Here is a 21,007-nt window from a genome sequence, read left to right as displayed (position 1 = left end):
ACTTAGTATGCTGATAACTAGCTCATTTAGGGACTGCCCTTGACTTTCTTACCTTATCTTTATATACTAAGATTATGTTGGATTGGGGTGGAAATTCCCATCACACAATAACTGCATTAATAGGCATCATAGTGATTTGTTCATATGCAAATATGGTCGATTCTAAAATTGGATTGTCCTTGCCTGAATAGAATTGGAAGGTCTGATTTAGTTTATTTTTTTTTTAAATCTATTTTTCTCACAAATTTTTCCTAATTTTCAATTTCATTTTTTTTTTTTAGGTTTTTGTCAATATTTGAATTTGAGAATAGCGCTGTATTATATGGGTTTTAATTTTGATTTATTTCTTATTTTTACTATCACATGTTCCTCATGTTTCTATCATACTCTGCTCTTATATCATCCATATAAGGCTGAGCTTTGTCTTTCAACTCAACTATCTTGGATTGCAGCTCATCTCGGTTCTCTCTTGCTATAGTTTCCACTTTTTTTAAGAACACTGTCAGGTGGTTTTTCATTTCATACAAACTTAGAGTCGCAGTGCTCAATAGCTCTTGTGCATTATCATGTGCTTGCTCTTCTAAATTATTTGCAAAGTCTTCCAAAATAGGGAGGACCTTCTCTGTGAAAATTGGGAACTTTTGACCAAAATTTTCAATTTTCTTCCAGACTTTGTCAAAGTGGTCTTCGAGCTCACTCTCTATTTCCTGAGCATTCGCCACTGCAGCCTGCAACGTCTCTTTAATTCTATACCTAGAGTAAAAAATATATGTTTCAGTGGATTTGTTTTCTAATTACAGTCAGACTTCCCCAAAAAAGTGATCTATATTCTGCTGGTCAATTTTCTGACAACATGTGACAGTGTTTAAATCCTCATTCACTTGTAAATATTGTTTTTATGCTGAAGGCCATCATGTTGATTTCACAAGGAGAAACTGTGTTTCAAAAATATTTGACGTTAACCTGTTTAGAGGCTATGGACTATTAGCACAATTTAAAGCTGAAGTTTAGCTAATAATTATTTTTAACCCTAAAGCTTTGTTGACTTAACTTACTTGTAATGAAGTATCTCCGAAGGCAGCTGGTTCCTGTAGCAATCGTCACTGCAGTGATGCCTGGTCCTCTTCCTTAACTTTCAGCATGCAGGAGGTTAATAGATTTTGGTTTCCGGGCTGAATTCAGTAAACAAGTTCCCAACAAGGACCTGCCCCCTCCTCCCATCTCATCCATTGTGAAAAGTAATTGCATTGCTTTCAATGCCTGTAGCTTGATCTGTGAATGGGGGAGAGTCTGATGAGTCACATAATTCTCTCACCCATTCACAGATCGTATTACAAGTAGCAAAAATTAAGAACTTTTCTGAATGAATGAGAGGGAAGGGAAGGACAGGTCCCTGTCAGGAACTTTTTCAATTGCCTTCAACCTGCAGACCCGATTTAATCCCTGCGTGTCAAAAATTTAGAGACAGGAAGAGGACAGAGCATTACTGAAGTGAGAATTTCTACAGGATCCAGCTGCCTGCATGATGTGGGACATACTTTATTCCGAGTCAGGTCAATAAAGCTGCAGGGCTGAAAATAATTTTTAGCCAAACTTCAGCTCTAAAGCAAGCCTTTAATTGCAGACTTACCTCTTCTAGAGCACCTTTTCTGTGTTTACATTAGAGGTTAGAAGGTTGTAAGGTTCCTGAGTTTCTGCTGGGAGGGGGAAATAGTGGAGTGCTGAAAATGAAGGGACCTCTGCTGTAAAATCTGATGATAACTTATTCCACAGTTCCTACAGTTACAGAGGTTAGTTAGGGCTTGCTTTGAACCCTATTTACTGCTTATTAAGAATAACAGGCAACCACTGGATTGGTAGGTTTTGGGATTTTAAAGGTACCTGTAGTGAAATCACAGCATAATATAGTATATGTGAAAACATTCTTTGTAAATGTTATTACCCACACAATATTAAAACATGAATTACATCACAAAACAAGGATGGAACCTCAGTGTAGTGTTCCAACCCACACAGGGTTTGAAATCCTCTGTAGGCCACCTCTCATGTTGCCAGAATAAATTCCATATAGCCTCATCATCCTTTATACATTACAGTTGTCTTGGAATTATATAATGAAAGTGGCTAAGTTCAACAAATTTTTTTAATGCATATTAATAATATTGAACTATTTTAATGTCTATAGCCTGGCTACACTTGCTCTTTAAATCAGCTATTAATCATACAGAGAGGAAACCCCATCCTACCTTCACTGTGTGATAGACATGCTCCCCATAACAAGTTAATCAGGGCATCAGTCCAAATAAGCAATATAAGTACTGCCTTAAATATAATAACCTGTTGGATCTCTTTTGATGTCACTCTTCTTAGGTTTTCATTTTCAATCATTAGTTATATATACAGCCTATGACATGCTTGTGCAGAAATGTATGGTAACAGACAGCACTCCCCTTGTTTGGTGAGAATTCTCGATTGCCTGTTGCATTGATTATTTTTCAGTTATAAGCTTAAAGCCCCACAAAGTCATTGCTTTACATTATTTTCTAAGATGATACCCAACTGATATTCTCAAACCACTAAAACACATGCATATATGGAAGGAGCGACAGACCAAAATCAAGAGTCCAAATTCATTTATTGATATTGTGTTAAAAACAGTCAATATATTTTTTTAAATTTTCACTGCTGATGCAGATACTGCTGGCCAGGAATCCTAATCCAGCAATCACAGATGCACAGATTTAAACAGGAAAGCCTTATTTTGAGTCCACTTGAGTTTTTCATTATTATCTGGAGCCCTGATGAAGGGGAGTTCATTTGACCCCAAAAACACATTGGCAGTTTTTAACACAATGTTAATAAATTAATTTGGACTCTTGTGTCTTTTGGTCTGGCACTCCTTCCATATATGCCCATCTTTTTGTGGTAACCTGCTAGAGTACCCACAGTAGGGTAGCCTTGCCTGTTGTGAGCAGCCTAACCTGAGCCAGTGGGCTCTTCAAATGTTTTTATGCCTTCTCACTACCTTGTTTAAACTCATATCAAATTCACAGAACCTCTGGGATGCCCTTTTTTTTCATTGGATTCTCAAAGAACTGGCACACTCGTTTACTTGTTTACATTTCTGCATTCTACAGATATAGGATGCTTTATTTTCCTGTTACCTGATTTATGTAATTAAAGGTGATATGCTTTGAAATGCATTTTCACGCCTCGATTGAACATTTCCCTTTTATCAATTTGCCACTTGCTAGATGATGTACCGTATATACTTGAGTATAAGGCAACCCGAATGTAAGCCGAGGCACCTAATTTTACCCCAAAAAACTGGGAAAACTCATTGACTCGAGTATAAGCATAGGGTGAGAAATGCGCAGCTACTGTAAGTTAAGTGGAAAAGATGCCCATTTGCAGCCTCACTGTGCCTATTTGTGTGCCTCACTGTGCCTATTTGCAGCCATATGTCCCCCGAACTTGAAACTCGGCAGTTAAGGGTTCCTAGATGCCCCCTATCTGCAGCCAAAATTTGGGGTCTCTGGACCCAAAGGGTCCCGAAATGACATTGCTGCAGATGGACACCGTTGATTGACTTTGGGGCCCCGTATCTCAAGGCCACTTGGTCCTAGGAACCCCAACTTTGGTGTGCAAGCCCAGTAGAACTAGCACTACAACATATCCAGCTGGAGCTCCTAACACCAAGTGGCCCCAAAGTACGGGGCCCCAGAGACAGTTCAGAAAATGTCAAGCACTTTTTTGCAGCAGAGAATGACATTTTCCAAACCGACTTTGGGGCCCCGTATCTCGGGAGGCACTTGGTGCTAGGAACCCCAGCTTTGGATATGTTTTAGTGCTAGTTCTACTGTGTTTACACACCATTTGGGGTTCCTAGCACCAAGTAGCCCCAGAGATACGGGGTCCCAAAGTCGGTTCGGAAAATGTCATTCTCTGCTGCAGAAAAGTGCTTGACTCGAATATAAGCAGAGGGGGGCATTTTCAGCACAAAAAAACTTGCTGAAGAACTCGGCTTATATTCGAGTATATACGGTAGTCAAAAATAAAATCTCAATTACTGGCCTGAGGAAAAAATGCCCAAACCTGAACTAGAAGTTTTTATTAATTATTTTACTTTAAATTTATATGTTAAAGTGTATTTCACTTTATTTCAGAGTATCACCTACTCACTGACTGCCTGTCAACAGTCCTTGCTGTGGAAAGCGACTCACTGCAGATCGTTTTTCACAGACAACGTAAGTGTAAACAAGCACTAAGAAATGTTATACTTTGAATGCAACAAGTGCGAATGAATAATACAAGACACTAAATCTTACTCTTTTACAATCTTGGAATTTTCCAGGTTTTTCCTTAAACCATTTGCAATTTCAGCTGCATCTCTCAGGGTTTTATAGATGGCAGGTTCTTCATCTTCATGTGGTTTATCTTGCTGCACAATGTAGTGTCCCTGCACTGCTGAAGAACCAAGGTAATACAGTTATAATTTCCCACAGCTATGATCAGAATGAAAGAAAAACTACTGACATTTTTTTTTAACAATGGGTAGTTTCTAAAAGCTTCCCATCAACTTAATTCCTTGAAGTGGTATTAAACAAAAACATTTAATAAATTGCAGTTTACCAATTCTTAGATATCATGGTTGTATTCGTTTTCTTTTTTGGGTTTTCGTTCCTTTATTTTCACCTGGTCGTCTGTTGTAGCAGTTGGAATGTTGAGACAAACCATTTACAACTGAAAAGGCTTCTTAACAATGACCAGCTTTTGCTGTAACTGCAGTGTGAGCTGGAGTTTGGCTTCAATGTGTAATGCCGCTTACACACGATCAGACTGTCCGGTGGACTTAGCGGAGGTTCGGCGGACTTTCCAAACGAACGGACCTGCCCACACAAAACCGGATGATGTCCCTGCCCATTATGATGCATCCTCTGAGACTGTGACATCATAATAGGCGGGGACATCACCCGGTGACCCCGCTCATTGTCCCTATATAAGCAGGGCCGGCGCTACCACTAGGCGGACTAGGCAACCGCCTAGGGCGCACTGCTGCCTAGGGTGCCCGGCCGCTGATTATTTTATTCCTGACTGCACACTGTCCTTGCTGCAACTACTACGTTAGTGCCATGTCAAGCAGCAGCGCCATCCACCCTCCCCCTCGCCCCGCTCTGGCTTTGCAGTAATCCTCCTCTCTTCTGGTATCACCTCGCTCACGCAGTGAGCCAGTACCGATCATGTGTCCAATCACTGTTCAGACAGTAACCTACAGGGCACCGCACCGCCTCTCAGTGTCTCAGGCAGAAGCAGCCCCCCTCCTCCCCTCCGCTCTCTGTCAGACTCAGTACTCGCTCTGTGACATTATCCTCATGATGATGATAATGACACACACCAGCAGCCGCCCCCCCCCCCACTTCAGTACGATGGTCTGTGAAATAGTTATGCCACACAGGCAGGCACAGCAACAGCCGCTCCCCCTCCCGCCCCCCCCCCCTGTCAGTCCAACGGTCTGTGACATTAGCTATGAGTCTGACACCCAGGCACAGTAGCAGCCGCTCCGCCCCTCCGCTCTCTGTCAGTCCTCTGTGAAATGACACATGCCATTTGATAGCACGGACCCCTTGGCCCCGCCCCCACACTCTCCTGGAACGAAGGATGGATCATGGAGGATGGATGCAGCATGCATGCATCATCATGGGATACAGCATGACGGCGTCAGCGTGGCGCCTGACGGCCGCTCTCTGGGCTTGGGGTTAGGTGCGTGCAGGCAGCCTGGAACAGGAAGAGAAGAGGCACCACACGAGGCAGGTACACAGGCTGGCAAATACAGTAGAGTTGGTGCCAGCAACAGGTGTTACTGGTGTGACTGTGAGGTAAGTAAAAAAAAGTGTAAAAGAACTAGCAAAAGAGCAGAAGATAGCGGATGAGTCCAGCGAGAAGACCCCCCAAGACGGAAGAAGACCCCCGGAGCTGTGCAATAAATGATTTTGAAACCTTGTGTTGTGTTTTGTTTAAATTTTTTTCACAGGTGAATGGGTAGGGGTACATTGTACCCCATACTCATTAACACAGGGTGGGGGGCCGGTATCTGTATTTTAAAGAGGGCTCCCGGATTCCAATAAGCCCCCCCTTCCCCAAAGCACCCTCCATTTTGAGGGCACGCGGCCTGGTACGGCTCAGCAGGGGGGAGCTCGCTTGTCCCCACCCCCTTTGCTGACCGACCAGGCTGCATGCTTGGATAGGGGACTTATATGGACCTTGTGGGGGACCCCCACGCCGTTTTTTCAGCGTAGGGCTTCCCCTTTAAGTCCATACCAGGTGACTGGGCCAGCGACGTGTCAATCTCACCACCGAAGGCAGTGACATTGACCTCCTGCTCTAGTCCCGGCTACCTTCAAAATGAACGGACTTTTCTCCGTGTGCGGGAAAGTCCGTTCATTTCAAAAGACTAGCACACACACGGCCGGATTGTCAATTTTTGAGTCAAAACTATTTTCTAAGTCCGCCAGACTTTTGGGAAAAAAAAGTCTGCCGGAGCCCACACACGGGCGGATTGTCCGGCAGACCGCCGGATAGTTTGATCGTGTGTACGCAGCATTAGTGTAACTAAATCTGCTACATATAACACTCACCTCCCCCAGATTGACAATGCTGATGTCCAAAAGCTCCCCTGTGTCTATTCATCCAGAGTAGGGACACTCTAATACAAGAGGTGTGTGAAATCAGAGGGGGAAAAAAAGGAAACAGATACAGCCACCACATCTAATGATTGGTAAGCTGCAATATATTACATTTTCGGTTTTAGGTTTACTACAACTTTAATAAAAGTAAATAAACCACATTTCTGATTGACTGTTAATAGAAACAACAATACTTTTGCTTCCATTTTCTTTTTTAGACTTTTTTTTTGTAATTCCTTTATTTACTTTTTCAAAATAAAACAGTTTCACAGTCCAAAGAAAAATGACAATAATCAACATAAAAACAGAGACAGGAAATGGATACAGTTCGATGTAATCACAGCATCATCAAATATCACATAGCATATGTCCAATCCCCGGGTCGTGCACTCAGTAAAATACGCATGAGGGTAAGACTAGATATCATGGCCAACTGTGCACCAGCTGTGCACTGTTGCCAGTTGGGCCACCAGGAAAATGCTGTGAGAGACTCACTTAAATCTGCCAAGGAGGATCGTCCCATAACCAGCTAGGCCCAGCCGACTGGCATAACTGGTAAGTTAAAGAAAGTAGGATATTCAAAGTATCTGGATGGGCCGGCCTAGGGCTGGGGGCGTCTCAAGGATTCTTTTTTAGACTTTGTAGATCAACCTCTAAGCCTCCATTCACACCGCTACACCACATTTCCGGCAATGGAACCGTTCCTATCGCCGTGACTCATGTCACATCGATTGTGAAAAAAGTTCCCTCTCTACTTTTTACTGATTTCATTGCAACTTGCATAGACTTCTGTGAAGTGGAAAGCCACAATGAAATCAGCAGTGCAAAACACACGGATGTGCGGCTTTGAAATCACAATAATGTGAACCAGGGCTTAATGTTTCTTCAGAATATGTTTTTGAATTAAATGGAGACCTTGGCAACTATGGACAACAGAAATGTAAAAAGATATCTTTATTTAGTAGCTATTACAGATATATGCACTGTGTGCTTGAACATATGTTCATTATTTTATATTTTTTGTTATATTTCTGTCAAACTTACTGATTGCACATATTTATATATATGATGTCCTATACACTGATTTGTGATAAACTTTTGCATTTTTCCATAATCTATGACCACATATAGATCACCATGTGCATATATTTTTTAATGTGACTCGGAGGTCCAGCTTACAATGCACAAGATGTATATCACATTGATAAGAACCACTGTGGACAGCAGAGAAGTGTGGCAGGCCCACAAAATGGTCATGATGATGTCATGTGTGATAATGATGGGCGTGGTTATGCATTTTCGGGGTGTGGCCCCCTTTGTCAAACTTTGATTCTTACCTGCTCTGTACAATGGTTTTGCATAGAGCAGCCTTCTGGGGTCCCCCGCTGGCACTCCTGACTCCTCCTCTATGGGGAGTGTCTCCATAAAAATCAAGTTCCTATGGGGGAACTAATGTGTGCTTGATCCCGAGCTGGGCTGTTTGCATCTATTCAAACACACAGCTCAGCTCGCCCTTGCAATGGCAACGGCTCCTGCCGCCTTACACGGTTTTCACTGGCTCTCCTGTCCCACTAGGAAACCTGAGAATGCAGCCGGCGGTTCCACCAGATGACCATAGAGCTGATCAGAGACCAGAATGGCTCCAATCATCTCTATGGCCTAAGAAACGAGACGCTACCAGCATTTCATCACTATCATCACTATGGTTTCACTGGATCTAAACAGCGCCATTTTTAATTTGGGAAAGCATCTTATCACACCGATCTTGTTGTGGTTAGATGCTTTAAGGCAGTGTTTCTCAACCTTTTTCCAGTTGGGGCTCCCTTGAAAAGTATTTTCAGTCTTGAAGCACCCCATCCAAGACTTGGTTCGCAAATAAAATAGGGTTAGGGACTTCTTTCCCTGTATTTCTGCAGGTAGATAAGCCCATTGAAATAAATGGGCTGCCCTACACACAGCATTTATCCACATAGATGTGAACCAAAGACGTGTTCGCATGTCAGGTTGGAGGGGCGGTAAAAACACAGGATTGAGCTGTTTTACTACCCCAAATGCTCCCCTTTAGCTGCTGAGGCAGCAGCTGGGGTTGTACAGATAATGTGGCTTGAGCTGGAGGTATACCCAGGGTGAATGCACTGCAACCACTCTGCAACTGTGTGCATTGCAGAGTTGCGGTGTGAGGGTGCTGCATTTATGGCATTAAAACAGGTGGCGAGGAGGCAACATATTGCCTCTTTAGCGCCTGTCAAATGCCTCTGAAAAGCATGGATTGTTTTTCAGAGGAGCAGCAGTCCTTGCTGCTATCACAAACAAGCCCCAAAAAATCAGTTTTCATGGTACTCGAATAGGGCGGTCAGGATTAAAAGTAACATACATACACATACTCGTACACGTACAAATACATGTACATACACACACACACACACACACACATACAGACAAATGCACACACATGTATTCATGCACACATACACAGACACATGTACGCACAGACACATATGTATACACACACACTTACGCACATACAGGCATATGTACACACACAAACACGTGCACACACACATGTACACAGGCACACAAATGTACACACAGACACATGTGTGTGTATATATATATATATATATATATATATATACACACACATATACATACACACACACAGACACATGTATAAAGCCCTTTAACCACTTCAATACTGGGCATTTTCACCCCCTTCCTGCCCAGGCCAATTTTCAGCTTTCAGCGCTGTAACATTTTGAATGACAATTGCGCAGTCATGCAACACTGTACCCAGATGAAATTTTTATATTTATTTCTCCACAAATAGAGCTTTCTTTTGGTGGTATTTGATCACCTTTGCGGTTTTTATTTTTTGTGCTATAAACAAAAAAGTGACAATTTTGAAAAAAACACAATATTTTTTACTTTTTGCTATAATAAATATCCCAATTTAAAAAAAAAAAAATTTTTTCCTCAGTTTAGGCCGATATGTATTCTTCTACATATTTATGGTAAAAAAAAATCACAATAAGTGTATATTGATTGGTTTGCATAAAAGTTATAGCAAAATACAAAATAGGGGATAGATTTATGACATTTTTATTATTATTTTTTGTTTACTAGTAATGGCGGCGATCTGCATTTTTATTGTGACTTGGACATTGCAGCGGACAGATCGGACACTTTTGACACTATTTTGGGACCATTGATATTTATACAGCGATCAGTGCTATAAATATGCACTGATTACTGTATAAATGTCACTGGCAGGGAAGGAATTAACACAATCAATCAAGGGGTTAAATGTGTTACCTGGGGAGTGATTCTAACTGTGGGGGGATGGGACTGACTGGAGGAGGAGACCGATCGGTGTTCCTAAATACTAGGAACACACAATCTGTCTCCTCTCCTCTGACAGGATGTGGATCTGTATGTTTACACACACAGATCCACGTTCCTACCCTGTCACGAGTGATCGCGGGTGCCCGGCACACATTGGCGTGTGCGCCCCCTATACCACTGAGGACATCATATGATGCCCCAGCCCAGGATGGGAGATTCCATCTGTGCGATCTCCCATATGACTATGGGTGGGTATTGAAGTGGTTAAAATGTTCTAGTACAGTACCTTTCCTCACACAGCTGGGTACTGCACTGTCAGGGGAAGCAGAGAGCACAGCACACTCCCCTTCCCTTTCATTTCACTTTGCTGAGGCTGACAAAGCTCCCTCACTGTGCCGATGTACAGTTCGGCAGGGGATTGGGAGATCAGGCTTGTCTGAATGCTGCTGCCAGACTCATCCACCTTACCAATCGCTCGGTGTCTGCTACTCCTCTCTGTCAATCCCTCCACTGGCTTCCGCTCAGCCAAAGAATTAAGTTCAAAATACTAACAACTACGTACAAAGCCATCCACAACTCTGCCCCCAGCTACATCACTAGCTTAGTCTCTAAATACCAAACTACTCGTTCTCTTCGTTCCTCTCAAGACCTCCTGCTCTCTAGATCCCCCATCACCTCCTCCCATGCTTGCCTCCAATCCTATGGAATGCCCTACCCCAATCTGTCCGCCTATCTCCTACTTTATTAGCTTTTAGACGATCCCTGAAAACCCTTCTCTTCAGAGAAGCCTACCCTACCCACACCTAACAACTGTATTTTCATTTTCTCCATCAGCTCATCCCCCACAGTTATTACCTTTTGTTTCAACTTGACCCTCCCTTCTAGATTGTAAGCTCTAATGAGCAAGGCCCTCTAGTCCCTCCTGTATTGATTTGTATTGTAAGTGTACTGTCTACCCTCATATTGTAAAGTATACTTTAGTATAGTATAATAGTATAGTATAGTATAATAATACTAATAATAATCTGACAGCCCTTCTCTACCATGATCCCACGGCACACCTGAGGATCTCTGGTGGCACCCTAGTGTGCCATGGCACTCCAGTTGAAAGAGGCTGCTTTAAAGGCAGGGGAGAGATCTTGAGTCAACTAGACCCCAGATTTTTCAAAAAAAGAGTACCTGTCACTGCCTATTGCTATCACAGGGGATGTTTTTATTAAAAAAGATAACAGTAAAAGTGCTCAAAAAAATAAAAATAAATAAATAAACAAAAGGGATAGTGTACAAATTTAATAAAAAAGCAAAAGTAAAAAAAAAAAAAATTAAAGCACCCTTGTCCCCCCTGTGCTTACACAAAGGTGAATGCAAGCATTGGTCTCGTGACATATGTGAATAGCAATTGCACCATGCATGTGAGGTATCACCGCGGACATCAGATCGAGGGCGGCAATTCTAGCACTAGACCTTCTGTGTACATCTAAAGTGGTAACCTGCTCGTATCATGTCAGTATCTATTTACTGGGGGTAAGATCATCTTTTATATTTTAACAAACAATTGGGCAATATTGTGTATTTTTTCCAAAGAATGTGCATTTGAAAAACCTCTACACAGATTTTATTCTGCAGGGCTTCTGCTTTAAAAATATATAATTTTTGGGGTTCAAATTAATTTTCTAGCAAAACAATAATATTTTTTTATGTTAAGAAAAAGTGTCAGAAAATGCTTGGTCTTAAAATGGTTAGAAGAGTGGGTGATGTGTGGCATCAGCTTCTAATGTCAGGCATAAAATCCCAGGGACAGTTCAAACACTCCCCAAATGACATTTTTGGAAAGAACACATCCCAAGGTATTTGGTAAGAGGAATATTGAGCGCATGGATTAATTTATTTTTTGCCACAAGTTTCTGGAAAATTACAACATTTTTATTAATTTTTTTTTCACAAAGTTGTCACTTAAATGATATATTGCTTACACATGCTATGGGTATATGAAATTATACCCCAAAATACCTTTTGCTGCTTCTCCTATGTATGGGGATATCACATATGAGAGACTTTTTGGCAGTCTAGCCACTGTGACGGTATGCAAGGTGAGATCATCGATAATCAATATATTTCACCTTGCATTTGTTCTATTGAGACTGAACTGTAATCCAGCCCGGATTTTTCCAGCCTCTGTGGCAGGCTTGGTTCCGGTCCGGGTCTTCTGGTCCACTTGATTCCATGCTCAGGCGGACTTTAAATGATCAGGAAGAAAGCACAGCAGTGCTCTGGCCTGGGACTCGGAAGGGAATCTGAGACAGAGGAGCCCTGTTGGTTTGGACTGAAAACAAAGCTTTGCTTTACCTCATGTTTTGTGGGTGATGGGGACCAGCCCCACACTGTATAGAGAGCAGAGTACTGTTTAGTTTAGTGCTGGACGGAAAGGATTTGCTTTACTGTTTTGTTTAATTTTATGACTTTGCAAACCACCTATAAATAAAGCTGGCAACCTGCCAGGTTTTAGAAAAACTGCCTGTACTCTGACCTTCATTTCAAGAAAAGGTGATCCCCAGGAGCTAACCTCCCCACACTACATACAGGACCCCGAAATCCAACAAGCCCCCTCCCCAAATGACCCCTTTTTAAAAAGTAGACAAGGTGAGTATTTTACAGATCTTGTTTGTTGCCATAATTTTTTGGAATTTCTTTTACTTTTACTTTTCACATTTTCATAACTTTGTGACAAAAAATGAGATCTGTGAAATACTCACTGTGATGGGAGTCCAGCTTACCTTAGAGAGCTCTGGAAACTCCTTGTCTAGCTCCTCTGGCCCCTCCGTCGTGTAAGTAATCTTGTGTCTATTATGCCGCGTACACACGATCAAACAATCGGGTGGAAAAGTCAGGCAAACTCAAGTCCGCCGGACAATCCCCCCGTGTGTAGCCTCCAGCGGACTTTTTTTACCCGAAAGTACGGCGGTAGTTTTGCACTCCAATCTTCCCGCCGGACTTGCATTTCGGTGGACAATCCAGCCGTGCGTATGCCAGTCTGCCGTACTTTTGAAATGAACAGACTTTTCCCGCCCGGAGAAAAGTCCGCTCATTTTGAGCACGTCTGCAGGTAGGCGGGGCCCACGAAGGAGACGTCGCTGGCCCCGCCACCTGGTATGGACTTAAAGGGGAACCCCAACGCCGAAAAATCGGCGTGGGGGTCCCCCCCAGGTCCACATCAGACCCTTGTCCGAGCACGCTACCCGGCCGACCAGGAAAGGGGGGAACCAGCGAGCGGCCCCCCTCCTGAGCCATACCAGGCCGCGTGCCCTGGGGTTCCTTGGAGAAGGGTGGGCGCGCGCCCCCCCACCCCAAAGCACCTTGTCCCCATGTTGATGAGGACAAGGGCCTCTTCTCAACAACCCTGGCCGTTGGTTGTCGGGGTCTGTGGGCGGGGGGCTTATCGGAATCTGGGAGCCCCCTTTAATAAGGGGGCCCCCGGATACCGGCCCCCCACCCTATGTGAATGAGTATGGGGTACAATGTACCCCTACCCATTCACCTGTAAAATAAAGTACAAAAAAACACAACACACAAGGGTTAAAATAGTTTATTGCACAACTCCGGAGGTCTTCTGTCTTCGGGGGTCTTCTCGCCGGACTCCTCCGCTATCTTCTTCTAGCTCTTTTACTAGCGGAGGAGCCCGGCTTTCTTCCTCGCCGCCGCTCTCCTTTTCCGACTTCGGGGGTCTTGTCCCCCTCTTCGGTTCTTCTGCCGGGCCACCGCACCTTCTTCTAGCTTTTTTACAGGTGGTGGCCCGGTCTTCTGTCGCCGCTGTCATCGTCGCTGCCGCCTTCTGTTCTTCTCTTCAGATGTTGCCTCATCGCATCCTCCGCTCACAATGGCACGGACGCGACGTGCGGCAACTTATATAGGGACATCACCGGATGATGTCCCCGCCTATTATGATGTCACAGTCCCAGCATCCTCTGGGACTGTGACACCATAATGGGTGGGGACATCATCCGGTGATGTCCCTATATAAGTCGCCGCGTGTCACGTCGGTGCCATTGTGAGCTGAGGATGCGACGAGGCAACATCTGAAGAGAAGAAGAGAAGAACAGAAGGCGACGACGACAGCGGCAACAGAAGACCGCCTGTAAAAGAGCTAGAAGAAGACGCAGTGACCCGGCAGAAGAACCGAAGAGGGGGACAAAACCCCCGAAGTCGGAAGAAGAGGACGGCGGCGAGGAAGAAAGCCGGGCTCCTCCGCTAGTAAAAGAGCTAGAAGAAGATAGCGGAGGAGTTCGGCGAGAAGACACCCGGAGCTGTGCGATAAACTATTTTAACCCTTGTGTGTTGTGTTTTTTTGTACTTTATTTTACAGGTGAATGGGTAGGGGTACATTGTACCCCATACTCATTCACATAGGGTGGGGGGCCAGTATCCAGGGGCCCCCTTATTAAAGGGGGCTCACGAATTCCGATAAGCCCTCCGCTCGCAGACCCCGACAACCAACGGCCAGGGTTGTCGGGAAGAGGCCCTTGTCCTCATCAACATGCGGACAAGGTGCTTTGGGGTGGGGGGGCGCGTGGCCCCCCCTTCCCCAAGGCACCCCCCATGTTGAGGGCACGCGGCCTGGTATGGCTCAGGAGGGGGGGGCCGCTCACTCGTCCCCCCTTTCCTGGCCGGCCGGGTAGCGTGCTCGGACAAGGGTCTGATGTGGACCTGGGGGTGACCCCCACACCGATTTTTGGGCATTGGGGTTCTCCTTTAAGTCCATACCAGGTGGTTGGGCCAGCGACGTCTCCTTCGCGGGCCCCGCCTACCTGGAGACGCGCTCAAAATGAGCGGACTTTCCTCCGCGTGTGTGGGCGAGTCCGTTCATTTCAAAAGTACGGCAGATAGTACTGCGGACTTAGTACGCCGTATTAGTCCACTGAAAAAGTGCCGTGTGTGGGCAAGTAGCCCGTTCGGAAAGTCCGACGGACAGTTCGGCGGGAAGTCCGCCGGACTAAGTCTGCCGGATAGTCGGCTACGTGTGTACGCGGCATTAGGGGCACAAGGTGACCAAGAACCCCAGTCTGATCTTCCCTAATCAGGCTCACCATACAACCACACCAGACTCAGCATTTCCTTTTACCCCTGTTGTCCTGGGTCTTATATGTGTGGTTTGTGTTGAAAGAATGAAGGGGCTCTTTCACTTTCACATAATATTTCTGAACAATATGCCTCAAGAAATATGTGAACATAAATTAATTCCACCTTTCCAACTGTGGGAATGTTGTATGAGCTTGTTCTTTTTGAGGTGTGGCTGTATCACATTGTTATATTGTTTCTGTCTGCATTGGGAGCAACCTATTATGGGATGTATATGTCTATGTGGATTAGCTGTGAGAGGGGAAGGGGGATTTCTCCAGCAGCCCCTCTTTTAGACGGTCTCCTGTTGGATAGTTAAATATATCTGTGTCATGTTACTGGAGGAGGTAAAGTTTACCTCACCCTGTGTCAGTCTTATGTTTTCCACCCTACAGTGATGTCTTGACAAGTGACTGGGTGGGTTAAGGGACCTTGGATTGCGCCGGTACCAGACAAAGGAAGCTTATACGGCAGACAGACTTTTTTTGAGTACGGGGGTCTGTGACACTCACCATGCCTCTTATCAAATTCCTTCGGGTATCTGCTGTCAGAAAAAGGGACATTTAGAGGGGTGTTGGGCTATCTTGGCATTTTAGGTAGTGAGGAAGTGAAATTAGCAATTTACGCCTTTTGAAAGCCTGAAGGGGGTGCTTGGTTTTTCATACCCGTGCGTGGCTAGGCTCCCAAAAAGTCTCACACATGTGATTTCCCATACTCATGAGAAACCACAGTATGTATTTTGACCTGTGTGAGCAATATATCATTTAAGTGACAACTTTGTGTAAAAAAAAAAAAAAAAAAAAACAGCAAAAAATTATTCCATGGGCAAAAAATTATTCCATGGGCTCATCATGCCTCTCAGCAAATACCTTGGGGAGTCTACTTTCCAAAAAGGGGTCATTTAGGGGGATTTGGTGCTATCTTGGCATTTCAGGGGCTCTGAAACTGTGATAGGTATCGAGGAAGTGAAATAAGCAACTTACGCTCTTTGAAAGCTTGAAGGCGTTGATTGATTTTCAGCACCCATACGCAGCTAGGCTCCCAAGAAGTCTCACACATGTGGTATCTCTAAAGAATGATCACACAAGCACAGATCAGCTTGTATTGAAAGTTTGTATCCAAAGCCAAGTCTTTTTCACAATTTTCAGTGGTGAGGAGTTAGAACCTCTGTCAAGATTTGACTATCTTTGCTGCCTGTGTCCCCTTTAGGAAAGTATACTCTTTGCATTGATGTTAAATCCAAACGTTTGAGTTATCACCAAAGAATGAGATGAGTAGGAAATGTTGTCCCTCACTTTGATATACTTAGACTTCCTTCTTGCATTTTTTCCCCCTTAAAGTCAGTTTTAAATGAACAATTCATATGCAAACATGCATAGTAACATATGGATGCCATTTAGCAGAGTAAAAAAAGTGATGGAATACAAAAAAAATTTCAGAAAATTATTCTAAGAGAGTAGTTCCCTATCTTATATGAAATTTCAAGCAGTGGAGTACAGCAAAAATATCAAAATGATTGTCAGAGAGAGCCTTCTAAACTGTACCCACAATTTTATAAAAATCCCAAAGTGTGCCACTGTACCTGTTATGAAGAGCAGAGCTGGATATAGAATCAAAATCCTCATGTTTACCAAGAAACATAAAACGCTGACCTGAAACAAGAATGATATTGCTTTAAAAACCAGCTGGTAAAGCGAGTCATTTGTCAACGTAACCATATGCTAATTTGCCCAGTCTTTATTAGGCTTCACCTAATTTTACCAGAACTCCTATTTACACTACACTCCGTATTAAAATGACTAAGGCCTCATAGGCTGAAACTCGCCAAACTGATTTTATCTGTGTTTGTACACTGCGGCTTTTCAATAAAATTAAGATTCTTTAAGAGCAACAACTAGTATGTGGATCATCCTTCCCTACATCATTCCACTCAGCCAGCGACTATGGATCGAGCACCCAGGAGCTCTGCCATCAATGTGTTGTATGGGTAGTAGCACTGATTTTTCTGTTTGCACTCTGTATTAAAGGCTTGCCAGCCCAGGTACAAGTTTAATTTTAAATAAGTAAATAGACATTTCAAGCTCTGGGCTACAGAACCTGTAGTAAATGATCTTAGATGGCATAGATGTCAGAAAAAAATGTTAGCAAAAAGAAAATAATATTTCATAATACTGAACAAGAACAAAACACCATTCAAGATTTATCCATGTTAATCATTTATAAATTAAAACAATTTATAGCCTAAGTAGAGTAATATAAAATATTAGAAATACAACCCCCACCCAACCCATAATATTACAAATATTGGATTTTTGTACACAGCATAGCAATTCATATAAAAAATGTTCCAATATCCTATATGGACCCTGGATATGGCACCTCTATCGCCTTTACCGGGATTTATTCACATAGTTGAGTTTGTATTAAGAAGGTTAATTTAACGGTGAAAAAACACAAACCCACACACTGCTAATATTTACTCACCAATCTGTACCAATTCAGATGTTTTTCTGAAAAAGATATGTGACTTCCCTGAAATATAAATACACTCCTACCACCCACTGCTGGGCATATATCCAAGCAGAATCAGGGGGCATGTATCAGATAGTTCTAAAGTTTTCATTAGCAATGTCCAGACAGTCAAGTTTCATGGACAGCTGTCACAAAGACATTCTGGCTAACCAGTGAAATTCGCATTAGAATGAAAGATAAAAATATAGTAAAAGATGACAATCTACTTTAAGGCATTAATGTATTTCTAAAGCCAGTATTTTTAGTATTGGGGAGAGTTCTATTAATTTCCTTAAATGGCATATGTAGGGTTTGTAGCCTTGTGACCTTCTGTATTTCTACAAATCTAAATATTCATTTTTTTTACAATGCCTGATTTCATTGTGGCTTCCAACACTTGGAACACAGTTTTATTTCCTGGCTTACCACAGATATAGCTTATTAAAGTGAAAGTAAACCCTGTTTTTGAACTTATACCTACAGGTAAGCTTATAATAAGGCTTAGCTGTAGGTTCAGTGAATATCTCCAAAACCTGTATGGTTTAGGAGATATTCATACCGCATGCAGCTGGTAATGTCACCAACGCATGCGATCTGTCCCCTCAGAGCTCTGTGACTCCCGCGTGCATGTGCGAGAATGATGTCATCATGGTGCAGCCGCTCGCCACTGGAGGGCTTCCTTCTAAAGTCAGCACTCATAATGTGCTAGTATGCAATGCATACTAACACATTATGCCTTTACCTTGCAGGTTAAATAAAATAATAGGTTGCGGTTTACTACCACTTTAAGAAGTACACAAACATTCAGGGAATATAATGTGAAACAGGGGCAGAAAAATTGGGCCTTGGGTGGTGGTGGCAGTGCCCTAAACCAAAAATATTGTTGGAAGCTAGCATAATCAAGATTGAGGAGGAATAGGATAGTCAGCATAGGCAGTCTTCAAGGGATCCCACATCCATAGCAAATCCAATCGGTTACATCAGCATCAGGTGCTTGATAGCTGCTGATCCAAGACTGATTAATTTTTATGAATGTGAGCATATCAACAGAGTCTGTGGAAAGGCGCACTCTTTGATCCCTTACAAACCCTCCAGCAGTCAACCAGCTCTGAGCCTGCCCCTGCAGAGCTGACAGAATCTCTGCCCTAGTGTGGCTCCTGTCCCAGAGGCAGACCAACTCAAGCACCACATGGCATCTTTTAGCCTGACTGCTTGCGTAGCCCCTTAAACAATTACGGGGGGCTGCTGGTTCAGAGGACAAATCTGCAGAAGAGGCCATAGAGGAATAATAAGAGGAGGGGTGGGGGAGAGAGTGGGGGAGAGAGCTGTGGCAGAATCGCCACTAGAATTTTGGAGGTGTGGTGACGGAACAATCTCCAACAACACTGAACCCTGTCTTGCATCCTTCCCAGCTGCCAGCAGAGTTACCTAGTGCACCGTGAATGAAAGGTAACATCCCTGCCCATGCCTGCTGAACCATGAGTCAGCGGTAATATGAACCTTACTGCTGACCGCCCTGTCTGACGAGACCAAAACTTTGCTTTCCACGTGCCGTTAGAGAGAAGGAATGGCGTTTTGGAACCTGCCACTGAGGTACAGCACATTCCACAAATTCACAAAAGGGGACAGAGTCTACCAGCTGAAAATGCAGCAGTTGCAGTGCTAGCAACCTGGCCAAGCTAGCATTTAGATACTGAGCATGTGGATGGCTGGGACCGTATTTATTTTTACGGTTCAGCAACTGGAGTAGTGAAATTTGCCTGTTTTGATCGAATAATTCTGGGGACTCCTCCGTGCATGATGATGGGGCTAAGGAAGGAGGGACTGTGGACAAAGAGTCGGTGAAATAGGCCACTTTGGCAGCTGAGATGGAAGGCAAACTACTCTGAGCCTGGGTGACAGAGGGTGAGGAGGATGAAGAAGACTTTGTTATCCACTCCACCAACTCTTCTGCATGTTTGTGGCTCAATAATACAGCCAGGGATAATGTTTTATCCACTGCTTCGACAAAAAATAATTCTAAGGATATACCATCTATTCTTGATGAGAGTTTTTTAGTCATCTCTCCAAAGGGAGAACCATTACCCAAAGAGAAACGAAAACTAGAAGAGGTTGTAGAGGTGGGAGAAAATGTAAGATTAAACAAAAAGGAACGAGTAGAGACCCGGTAGGTGATAGTCCTATTAAAATCTACAATTTATCATCACACACTCTAACTGCATACGAATTATTGTTACTGAAGAAAGGCCTAAACTTTTCCCCATCCACAGGACCAAATAGATTTGGTCTCTTTAAAGACCTAAATAAATGTATTTGTTCCCTTACTTTAAAAAGGCATTATGCTAAAATTAATATTTCAAATGTTAACAGTGGTAACTTGATGCCTACAGCCACAGATGAGAGTACAACCACAGATTCTCGGGACGAAATTTTGCAAGTCCTCGAAGATCTGTGGTTTGAAAGTAATATAGAAAGTCAGACCCAATATCCATATGTGGAGCCAAATATTGAACACAATTGTTTGAAACCACCCTCGAAATGTAATCCAACTCAATCTAAGGGGCCTTATATTGAGACGTTTTATCAAGCCGTACATAAAGAGTTTATAGAGTTGTGTGATACTCCAGAAATTGAAAAACATGCCAATCTGAGTATAGCTGAGCGTCAAGCCCTCAAAGACCTAATTGTAATTAAGGACATTATAATAAAATAGGCCGACAAAGGGGGCAACTTGGTCGTTCAGGATAGGCCTGAGTACCTCCGTGAAGCCTATTATCTTCTATCTGTTAACAATACGTATCTAAAACTCACCTCCGATCCTCTCCCTCAATACCAACGAGAACTGACCACTATGATCGAAGCAGCTTATAAGGGTGGGGTGTTGAATATCAAGGAGAAATGTTTTCTTCTCCCTAAGGTTTGTAGTACCCCATATTTTTATCATCAATTACACAAATCCTTAACTAATCCCCCAGGAAGACCAATTGTGGCCAGAACTAATAGCTTTACGAGTGGTCTGTCAGTCTATATAGACCAACTGCCTTCCTATGTCAAGGATTCTGGTCATGTTATTGATATTTTGAAGAACTATACTTGGTCTGATGAGTATGTGTGGGCTTCATTGGATGTGACCTCACTCTGCACTTCAATACCTCATGAGGTCGGCATTACCGCTGAACAATATTTCTTATGCAAAAGTGGCGAGATTAATTCAGAAGTCAGAATTTTTATTGTTTGGTATAGACTTCTGCCTACAACATAATTATTTTATTTTTTTAGACCAATTTTATCTCCAACTCCAAGGAACAGCCATGGGGTGAATTTCAAAGATTATGGAAAAACTGTACCTCAATTGAGGA

The 21,007-nt window shown here is 43.2% G+C and overlaps 1 protein-coding gene across 1 annotated transcript; it reads right to left on the bottom strand.

Annotated features, from left to right (window-relative positions):
• Positions 1 to 232: 232 nt before the first annotated feature.
• On the bottom strand, positions 233 to 17,657 carry LOC143933184 (uncharacterized). Its single transcript, XM_077456110.1, has 4 exons — positions 17,622 to 17,657; positions 16,720 to 16,789; positions 4,329 to 4,467; positions 233 to 753 (listed from the first exon to the last, which is right to left on the bottom strand). Exons 2-4 carry the CDS (start codon positions 16,760 to 16,762, stop codon positions 360 to 362), a joined length of 576 nt encoding a protein of 191 aa, XP_077312236.1. The 5' UTR covers positions 16,763 to 16,789; positions 17,622 to 17,657; the 3' UTR covers positions 233 to 359.
• Positions 17,658 to 21,007: the final 3,350 nt, after the last annotated feature.

The sequence above is a fragment of the Lithobates pipiens genome, unplaced genomic scaffold (assembly GCF_037356315.1).
Source record: "Lithobates pipiens isolate NorthernLeopardFrog02 unplaced genomic scaffold, aLitPip1_a1.2 Scaffold_27, whole genome shotgun sequence".
Taxonomy (NCBI): Eukaryota; Metazoa; Chordata; class Amphibia; order Anura; family Ranidae; genus Lithobates; species Lithobates pipiens.
This window is presented reverse-complemented; position numbering and strand designations above follow the sequence as displayed.